Below are 11576 nucleotides of genomic sequence, written 5' to 3'. Positions count from 1 at the left end.
AAGCAGTGTTCGGTTGAATGAAGCTAAGTACAATGCTTTTTAATTCGGAATTTTCCGGATTAGCGAGATCCGGACTATCGAGTCGTCGGATTATTGGGTGTCGTATTAGCGGGGGTATACTGTAAATCGAGGGATTCAAATTTATGCATGCACAATGCATTTTTGACATATACTCATGCATATTCACCCGCCACTATCATGGTTGGTCAATTTGGCCAACTCAAAAATTAAAGGAAAAATTAAAGTTGTTTAGGTTCTTACCGCAGCATAAACATTTCGAAGCTTTGTCCAAATTTTTACAAACAAATATTCAGGCTTGTTATATTTATCGCAGATATATGCCAGACTTGTGTTGTGATTAAGCTTTGTAAAAGTAATAGAAGAATATTCGCACAAACCGAATTTAAAAAAAATTAAAGTCGGGTGTTTGGTGGCAGTGCAAAAATTAACATAGTGTAATGGCTGAATCGATAAAAGAGTCTCCAGAACTACAGCATAGTCACAAAACGAACTCGGAAAATGCAGACCTTTCAGCTAAGTCACAAGTTGATTCATCTAGCGAATCTGACGGTAGAAAAGGTTTTATTTGTGGTGTAGTTGAGGGCTTTTACGGTCGTCCCTGGACAACGGAGCAACGAAAAGATCTCTTCAGAAAAATGAAGGAATGGGGAATGGATTCCTACGTATACGCTCCGAAGGACGACTACAAACATCGAGCATATTGGAGAGAACTGTATACAGTAGAAGAAGCAGACCATCTAACAGGCTTGATTAGCGCTGCACACGAACAAAATATTAATTTTTACTATGCACTTTCGCCAGGATTAGATATTACATATAGCAACAGCAAGGAAGTTGCGGTCCTGAAACGTAAATTAGACCAGGTATCGCAATTTGGTTGTAATGCATTTGCCTTACTATTTGACGACATTGAACCGGAAATGTGTAAGTCTGATAAGGAAGTTTTCCAGAGCTTTGCTTATGCACAAGTCTCAGTTACGAATGAAATTTACAATCATCTTAACTGCCCTCGTTTTTTGTTCTGCCCTACGCAGTACTGCAGTTCAAGAGCAGTACCCACTGTGAAACAATCGGAGTATCTCAATACATTAGGCTCAAAACTTATACAAAAGATCGATGTTATGTGGACTGGCCCAAAAGTTATTTCCAAACTACTAACTATAGAATGTATTCAAGAAATCACTGAAGTTTTGAAACGACCTCCCGTAATATGGGACAATCTGCATGCTAATGATTACGACCAGAAACGAGTTTTCCTTGGTCCTTATTCAGGTCGCTCACCTGAGCTGATTCCTCTACTACGCGGAGTGGTCACTAATCCAAACTGTGAATTCCATGCTAATGCCATTGCTATTCAGACACTAGCTTTTTGGAGTAAGTGTAGTTCAGATACGAAAATTAGTTCTTCAATATCGTCAGATGTAAAACTAGAAACGGAAAATGAGGAAGGAATCTGTCAGGAGGATGCACCTGCATTTTTATCGAAAAATGTTTATCATCCCAGACTAGCCTTAAAGAATGCGATTATCAACTGGCTGCCGGAGTTTTATCACGAAAAAGAAGCATGGGGGCCAATTTGTAAACCTCAACCTGCGGTAACAAGTAAGTTACCCAAGACACTCATTCAGGATTGTCCTGCACTCAGTGGACTTATTTTGCTTATTTATCTGTAACACCGCACCAAGCAAATTTGAAAAGATTATGTATGGGGCAGTTATAGAGTCAATAATTATCCATAAGATTACTAAACTAAGTATTGCTCTATTTTAAGTATTTACGGCGCACTGCCAGTTTTCCAAGAGCGCCCTCTGCGCACCACCCGGTACGAACTTGAAGTGTGCCGTAAATACTTAAGATAAAACAATACTTAGTTCAGCAATTTTATGGATAATAATAGACTCTATAAATGCCTTATACATAATATTTTCGAATTTTGCTTGGCTGAGGTGTTACAGTTAAATAAGCAAAATAGGTGCACTGAGTGCAGGGCAGCCCTGCATTCATTTATAATTTTTATAATTTATACTGTTTTTTTTTTGCCTAAGTGGTCATGCCAATTATACCGATCATACCGTCCGTGAATACCTGCATGACGTTAACATCGACTAGTACTACCACCACAACAAGTGCAAATCCTCTGCCAGTTCCGGAAGTGAACACAACGCAACTGCAGCTGTTTGCCGATGTTTGCAGTACTGTTACTACTAGTTCAGAAAACGTTCCTGCACCTATAATGAATTCTTTAGTATCGGCAACAAAAGTGATTACTAACGAGTCGCTGCCAAATCCAGTAGCTGCTGCAGTCAGCAATATAGCAATTCCAGCAACAATCCCAGTATCTAGTATACCGCTGCCAATTATGAGCATTAAACCAACATGCGAGGGGGCCGAATGTAAAAATCTTTCGAAGAAAATTGCTATAGTAGAAGAAATAAATGAAGTTTCCTGTACCAGGGAGGTCGAGCCGCTGGAAGAAGACGCAGTGATCGAAAACGATTTGGAACAAAAACAATTGGACGAATCTTCGGAAAAACGAAAATCCGTGTCTTCCGATGTCCCTTTGCTTGTCGACGAGGAATTCAAGGAAGAACTCGAAGTAGAGGTTAAGATACTCAAGGAACCTGAGACTTCTGAATTGCGCATGTTTGAGGATAGTGAAGATCGGGGCGATACTGAAGTGAAAATGTTGGATTTAGAAGAAAATGAAATAAAAATGACGGACGCTAGCGAGGGAGAGGAAAAAATGACTGTAAGCGAAGAGGTTGTGGTTAATCAAATTAAAATCAATATTGAAGATGATGATGTTAAAGTTGAAGAAGTATTCAGCAGCAATAACCTATGCGCAGCAACGGTTGGACCTTGTTCCGAGCCTATGGAATGTGGCAGCAATCTCACCTCACCTAAACATATAATGAAGACACACTTTGACGATGTCATGATGTCGGAAACTACTTCGGTAATTACATATTTTCCTTTTATTTTCCAATACAATATCGACGTATTCATGCAGTACATGTGTGGATAACCTCTTTATATCCCTCTATCTATTGCTTATAATACAGTTATTAAATTATTCTATAATTCCATCTATCAACGTTCTGTCAAATTGAATTCTACTTTTCGAATCGAATTTTTAAAGAATATAGGCATTAGAAAGCTAATCAATCTGGTAACGAACATGTGCGTATGCATTAAGACAACACGGAGAGTTAATAAATAGGGGAAAATGTACATTACTATACTCAATTTCTCATCACTGTGTACCATTGTCACAATAATATTTTAAGAGAAAATATGTATCTTGGTTTTTACAGACTTGTTCCGGTGTCATGCAGGTAGAGAGCTCCGATACATCATTGACTTCGAACGCAGATATGGTGGACGATAAGTATGCATCACAGTGACTGCGCGGTAGAATATTATGTTCATCATGTATTATTTTTAGGAGCACTAGTGATAAGGACATTACTAGTACTGACATCATGTTGCTTTGCGATTTATTTTATTTACCATTCGAACATGGTAGTAAAGCTCTACAACTATTATCAGAATTCTACTGGCTTAAAACTAATGCCAATGTTCTTTGCAAGCGTAATCGAAAGGCGGTTACCAATGCAGCTACGGCGGCTACTGTTTCTAACGGGCCCACGAATTCCGATGAACGAGGTGACGAATGTAGCCACCTGAATGGAGCGGTGTCTCCTATCGGGGAAATCAAACACGGATGTAATAAAAGTGAAGTGCAAGAATGGTTGCGGAGGTCAGATTCGTTTGAGAATTTATGTCAAAGTATTTTCCATATGGCTCGGAAATTAGCACGATGTCCAAACAAAGAGCTATGCTACGATTTGTTTTCATACGTATGGGATATCGTGGCAGTACTTTCCCTACTCAGTGCTTTTGTGAAATGGTTAGCACTAGGCCATTTCCCAAGTAATATCAATTCATATACACAAGGCGGATATACATGTAAGTATAAGACGTTGTTACAAAACACCGTCAGCAGTTAGTGACAGCTAACTTTTCACAATATTTTGAGTTTGAATCGTGTATTCAAAGCACGCGTATTGAATCCAAAAAAGCGAATATTACCCATGTTTTTGCGATCTTTCTTTCAAATTAAGTTTGATGTTTTTCTTGAAAAGATTATTCATATACTTTTCATCTAGTACCAAAATCATTCAATTCGGTTCAATGGTTCAAAAGCTATACATTTTTGGAGAAAGAAAGGTTAGCGAAATTGAAAGGGCACCCTCAGTTCTATAAGAAACAATCCAGTTCTACGGTACTAAAAGATTAGAGCACAAAATGTTTTCATGGTAGGGGGAAGTCCTGTATGGCCGGACAGGCCTTTATGCCCGGACACTGGCGATTTCTCAAAAACAAAAAATGATAAACATATTTGGAAAGAATGGAATAATAGTACTTTAATGCTACTATTGTCCTATTCTTTCCAAATAATTTTATCATTCCTTGTTTTAGAGAAATGGCTAGTGTCCGAGCATACAGGACTTCCCCCTACTGCTGAAATAGTACCTACTTGAAGAACCACAAATTCTTGGAACATGAAATAATATTATACTACGTCATCTTCTCGCATACATTCCATATAAATGTATACATTGAAGTTTTAGATTACCGGTAGATTTTAGATGGGTGCTATTTACCAAATTTGTTTTGCTTAATTTATAATATAGGGTGTCTCACATCAAATTGCACCACGGAAGAAACGCTGTAGAAAATTACCTAATTGACCAATTCTTTTCAAACTTTCAGACAATAAAATATAACCCATTAGTAAGCTTTTGGCATGTTTATTTCATTCAACTTTTATACGATAACCGTATGCTCGCACCTTGCACTTAAGGCACATAACCTTATAACCCAACCAGACGCGTCGCTATCTTGATAAGTAGGTTTTGCAGTCTCCTTTTGTCCAGCGCCTCTATGGTTCAAAGGTACAAGTACCAGCGAACCATTTGCCCTGGTGGGTGTGGTAGGCTCGAACCGGTTATAATCTCAGATTATTGCTTGGTTCGACTCATGCACCTTCCAATATTGGACAAAAGGTAGGAGTCAAAACGACTACTTGTTAAGCGTAGACCCCCCCCCCCCCACTCCTCATCTTTCCGCTCTTTCCCCTCCTTCACCAAAAATTTTCATTTCTTTCCCCAACCGTCCCTTCATCAACTGTAGAACCATCGTTTCAAAAATTATTAATATATATGTATGACCGCATTTCGAGGTCAAGACTAAAAACAGGAGTTGAGTCTATTGGGATTCCGCCTAAACGCTTCCACGCCACGCTTGTGATCCTGATCACTAATAGAACATCCATTCTGACCGGATTTCTCCTTCCGTTCGATGCTCAGAGTTTCGTAGTAACGTTTAATCACACGACTCACCGTTGATTGCACGATTCCGATTTGTTTTCCGATGTCCCGATGAGAGAGTTGAGGATTTTCCAAGTGCTTACGCAAAATAAATTCACAACGTTGCTTTTCAGGTCGCGCCATTTTGTCAGATTTTCATAAATCTGACTGCGATAAAAATACAGTATAAACAATACATTCTAAACTACTTCTGCCCAAATTTCCATGACAAAATACCCAATGGATAATTTTCTACAGCGTTTCTTCCGTGGTGCAATTTGATGTGGGACACTCTTTAATATCGATATAATTATAGACGCAAAACAAATATTTTTCATTGGTGGCAATATAGTTGGCACTACCTTATAAAGTATTTCAACGATCGATGACAGAGTTTAAAATATATTTTACTACTAATTATGTAATACTACAATTGAGTCCAAATCAACAATGAGGGTCATTCCACGTGCAGTGACCGAGAAAAGATTCAAAGTGTACCTAATTCCGTCCGGCTAATTTTGTGCATCTGGCAATCGAAATTTATAAGAAAAAATGTGATTGTGAAATATTATGATGTTCCACTAGGAAACCGCCAGCTTTAGGTACCCACAATTGGGTACTGCACGGAATTAGGGCACCTCATGATAGTCGGCCTTCACGAATTTGAACCAAATTTCGACAGATTGTTTCAGATCAGAACCGCATGTACAAATGCTTAGTTGGATGCCGGTTGGACCTCTCCTCGACGAACGAGAGCAGTAGAAAACACCCGTTTTCTTTTTCAAATTCTTTTATTTATCTTTCTAAAATATAAGTTTTAGAAAATATTTTCACATTTTCAAAGGAAATTATCCAAGGAACCCGAAAGTAATATTTTTACTTTTCAGCAGTAGTACTGCCAAATATATTTTAAAACGTTATGAAAACGAAATCTACATTTTTCAAACAATAATTACAATTTTATCTCAAAAATTACTACTACTCCATCGTGTTTTGTAGATATTTTTTACATAAGAATCACTCATCAGCACAACGTATTTCGTGCCGATATAGGGATACAGCGTTTTGAAGCACGTAACCCCGATTTCCCTAACCCGATTTCCCTTGAAAAATCAAGAGTAAAATTATATTTTCTTGAAGCAGTGAGTACAATGCTCTATGCAATGCAAAAACTAAAGCAGAGCCTTGGGCTTAAACGTCTTTCCAAAACTTGACACTTCTTTATCAACATACTTCGTAGCCGACTGTTAGAGTACATGACAATTACGGGGCTAGTGCAATGATCCTATCTAGCTATCTAGCAACAGTGCCACCCAGACAAGATTCGAACAACAGGTATCAGGTATCAGTAAGGGTGGCTCAGGCGGCACGTTCTACTTTTATATTGGAAGATTTGTGCCTCGCCAAAAACATAATCGCCAGCGCCTTTTCATCATCTACACGTTTAGAAACAGAGAGAGAGGAAAAAGGAAATAGAAGAAACTTGGATTAAGACTTGGGAAGGAATGCGTGAGGCAGATTAAAAAATGATGATATTTTACAAAAAGAGGGAGAAAGGCAGGAATATAAAAAGAATTTGCTGAACAAACCCAAACTAATTGAGAATGCCCGATGATTCAACTTTAATGTTGATTAATGAGATCTGCATATACAATTTTGAACTCATTTCTGTAGGGGATTGTCCCCTGTTGCTCCGGTTGTAGACCCCCTCCCTCGTTTTTGACATGTTTATTAAACTAGCACTACCAAATTACTACCAATGGCTCGTCTCATTGTACTCTACCTTTTGAGCAAACAACAATCAAAATACAGCTTTTAGAATGTTTTGTAGGAAATGTGTTCGAAAAACATGCCCGAAAAAGTTTTTTAGAATACAGGGATACCTCGATATAAGACAACCTCGTTATAAAACAACCTCGATATAAGACAATTCGATATAAGACAATTTCGATATAAGACAACTTTTTGAAATTATAAATTGTCTTATATCGAGGTATCCCTGTATTTTGGGATTGATTTTTTTGTCTACCGAATAAAATAGAAAAAGGCAGTAAAATGCTTATCACCTTAGTTTTGGACCTCTATTTCATTACACAGATAAATTTTAAGTGAAATAATTTACTCAAAAAATATTACATAATTTTTTACAAACTCGTCGTTCGCCCCGGTTGTGAAACAGTGATGTTCTCCGGTTATGAAGAATTCAGAAAAACGATTATTTAATACTTTAATGATCACAAACATTTGCAGCACACTTTTCAGGCACATGAGAGCCAAATCCGCATATTTGAGATCTCTAACTTCCTGTTTTTACATATATTGATTAGAATTTAGATTTAGATGATTAAATTCAGAAACTGTTAAATAACTTTGCATTTAAGGTGTTTTCCGTTAATAAATGAATGTAATATTTTATTTTCTTCTTTATTTTTATTTTCTTTTATGGATTTTTCGTAGTGTTTCACCACCGGGGACACTTTTTGTGGTCAAAAAATTCTATGTCGCTAATTCAATTTCGCTATAACTTTTTTGTTTCAAGCAAAAAATATATGCTGTCTTTAGCAAAAACATATGTAAGTCTTCAATCTTTCAAATGCTTTAAAAAGATTTGGAATTAAATAATCCGTTCAAAAGCTATGACCAAAAAATAAAACCTGTTTCATAACCGGGGACATTCCCCTACTTATTTATGTACATGATCATTGAGGTTTACTCAAAGAATAAACACTGTCACGATGAGCATAATTGTGAGTCGGAACCACAAATGAAAACACAAACTTCTCACTTCACGACGAAAATATGGGAACCTATGGAATAGTCACAATGATGGCTTTCGCTTAAAAGGAAAATAAACCAAAGCATCACTAGATTGCAAGCATTTATTTATACAATAAACTATCTCTAAGAATTCTTTCCTTTTCTCGTGAATCTTAAGCTTCAGGTAGGAAAATCTATTGAAAAAATTCATACCTTTTTTCACTAGATCCCGTCTTTTCATCCATTCCAAAAACTAAACTTTTTCGGCCACGATGCTAACTGGGCGGTTTTCTTGGGCAATTTTGTTTTGAAAATGTGAAAATATTTTCTTTATAAACCTAATATTTCCAGATATATAAACAGACGAAAATAAGAGGATTTGACAAAAACGAATGTTTTCTTCAGCGCTCTTATTAAGCGAGGGAAGGTCCAACCTCTGGATAGCATCGCGTGAAATGACCCATGAATAATTACTACATTTATTACATACGTACAGTGATATTATTGTTTCTTCTACGCAGGGTTCAGTAAAGGCTGGAAGGAAACCTTCATGTCTGGAGATCAAGAACCGTGGGTATTTCGTGGTGGTCTTGTAGCAGACTTGCAACGGCTAATCCCGCTTGATGCCGGCAATGATCTGTTTCTGTATAAACTACCAGAGACGTCTGCCGTAAATTTGTACACCATTCGACCCTATATACACTCTGATGAAGAAAGTGTTTACGCGGTGTGTCAGCGTACTATGAGAGATGGTGACGATTTAAATGACAGTCTACCGGAAGGATTCAGAAATGTTTTAGGAGATCGGTACGTAGGTCCGTTTTTGACACTTACACCTCAGTTCTGTATGGTTATCGAGGATAATAACCTTGGAGTGATAGGATACGCTTGCGCGGCGCTCGATACAAAAACATTTATTCGTAACCTTGAGCAATGTTGGATACCAGAGATGTGCATAAAGTATCCAATTTCAATACTAGAGGATGTTGAAGGTTCAAACAAAAATAGTGTCAAAACGACCCATAGCATACCACCACAAATTGTTCGCAATAGTATTATGTACTTCCACAACTTTACTAATGAATATCCTGCTAGTGTTGTCAACTCACACCCATCAGTGATGTGCTGTCGCATACTTAAATCCCATCTGGCCGAAGACGAAACTATTTGCAAACGTGTTGTAACCGTTCTATTGGCAGCATTACGTTCAAATGGTCCCTCGTTTGGTGTGCACGTTTGCATTAGCCGATCCGATCGGTTTCTCTACCAATTCTACTCAAAGCTGGGCTTTGTTGAAATCTATAGAGATGAATGTGATTCTAATATGTATTTGGGAAGAAACTTTTGATAGCCGTATTTCTTACATACGAAGGAAACGATAAAGTGAAGACATACTGACAAGAAAATATCAAATGTATGCAGAATGGTATACAATGTTTATACTTATCACTGTTATGTGAGCAGAAAGAAATTCGAAATAGTTAAACCAATTGAACAATTTAACTTAACTTTATTAAAACATGTTTAATTTTTACAAATACAGAGACAAGTATTGTTTTGATAGATCATCAAGATATCACCAACTTCACATTAGTTTGGGTTTATTAGAATGATATAAGCAGAATAATGTCGATTTAGGGATGGTTCGATCACTTTGACTCAATTTTGATTCATTTGACAGTACCGTCTTAACGGGGCCAAATATGACAAAGTTATATATGGGACATTTGTAGCACAGGTTATCTATACCTATAAAAATGAATTTCTGTCTGCCTGTCCGTGGGCCCTATTCTCACAGTCACCTCACCTGAATATTTTAGGTGAGGTGACAATTTGCGATCCTCACAGTCACCTGGGTGACTCCGCTCACCTGGGTGACTGTACAAATCAAACGGGGAGCCGTTAGGTGAGGTGACTGAGAATAGGGCGCGTGAGAGAAGGTGAGGTGAAGTGACTGTGAGAATAGGGCCCCTATGATGGTTAGAGACCCCTCCTGCCACTAAGAGGGGGGGGGGGGGCTCTCATATAAATCTATACGTCTAAAAATGGATTTCTGTCTGCCCGTATGTTCCTTATAGAATCGAATACTACTGAACCGATCGGAGTGAAAATTTGCATGTAGGGGTTTTTGGTGACAGCGACAGGCAAGGTTCTGATGATGGTTAGAGATCCCTCACCCCACTAAGAGGAGTTTTATTTTACTGTGAAGAATTCAGTCCCGTTGGTAACCGGTCTACTCTAACGACGATCATGAACATTGGTGCCGTGACCAGGATTTGTCCTGGCACAGACAACGTTTTACTTACGGGACTTCAGTTTCAACGATCGTGCTAGCATACTACTGGAGCACGTGATATTTTCGGCGTAGGATTAATGGCTGCATCAGCATTGTTTTACTCGTGGGATATCAGGTCCGACGACCATGTTGCTGACTAACTGCTAGAGGAGGTACATTTGGTATCAGGACAGTGAGTAGTTCCTGTTAGACGTTCATTGTGTTGGCCGTACTAGAAGAAGTGTGACGTGTAATCGTTATCGGATACGTACGCTTCAGCTATGCCGGTGTGGGCGAATCACAGCCGCTTAGCAAGATACATTCAGCTCGTGAGTCCCCGGTTCTTGGATTCAGCGTAGTAGTAGGAACGCTGTACAGCACGGAAGCTTGCAGCATTTGAGGATGTATCATCTCAGCAAGTGCTCAGTTTGCGGTTAGAAAGGTTCGTCTGGGAATGCAGGCCTCGGACTACGCACAGTCAGGCTTGGATTGCCCCGCTGTGACCAGTGAGAGTATAATCAATATATATAGAATGCCAGTGTCGCTGCAGTGCGCGTGGTAAACATCACACATGTTCAGATGATGTGTTTACATTATATGCATATGTGTGTGTGCCTGAGATTAATCAAAAGGGGAATCTCATTGTCAAACTTTGACAACCAGTTTAAAATTTCAAATATGGCTGCCAAGTAATGTGATTGGAAACTTCGCTGTCTTCAAATTTCTGAAAAAATCGGTGCAAAAGGACGCAGTTGTGAGATTCAATTCATCCAGACGAAAAGAAAAAGAGCGTTTAAAAACATTTCACTGGCATGAAAACACAGCGATAAGCGCACTGATGACAGCACCAACCAGCGCACAGATAAAGAACAGATAAATAACAATGAGCAACTTTGACAATGAAGTTCCCGATTCACAGACTTGATACAGATTGTTAGCATCATGTTTACCACAATGAGTCCTGTAGAAAAACAGCGACACTGGCATTCTATATATATTGATTCTACTCCAGCGAGCAATTACCGTCTGCGTCGTTCGCCAGAAGCAGAATTCAACTAACCCACTGACATCATCGTTGATCCGTTCCGTCTAAATGTGATCATCTGTTCCATTTAAATTTGTTCATCCGTACGCCATAGTGAAAAACCTTT

The 11576-nt window shown here is 38.4% G+C and overlaps 1 protein-coding gene across 1 annotated transcript; it reads left to right on the top strand.

The window, feature by feature from the left end:
- Positions 1–264: 264 nt before the first annotated feature.
- On the top strand, positions 265–9641 carry LOC128736509 (protein O-GlcNAcase). Its single transcript, XM_053830997.1, has 5 exons — positions 265–1623; positions 2067–2977; positions 3336–3409; positions 3467–3990; positions 8672–9641. The coding sequence occupies exons 1-5, from the start codon at positions 459–461 to the stop codon at positions 9496–9498; spliced, it is 3501 nt and encodes a 1166-aa protein (XP_053686972.1). The 5' UTR covers positions 265–458; the 3' UTR covers positions 9499–9641.
- The last annotated feature ends 1935 nt before the right edge of the window (positions 9642–11576 follow it).

Source organism: Sabethes cyaneus, chromosome 1 (assembly GCF_943734655.1).
Source record: "Sabethes cyaneus chromosome 1, idSabCyanKW18_F2, whole genome shotgun sequence".
NCBI classification, from domain to species: Eukaryota; Metazoa; Arthropoda; class Insecta; order Diptera; family Culicidae; genus Sabethes; species Sabethes cyaneus.
This window is presented reverse-complemented; position numbering and strand designations above follow the sequence as displayed.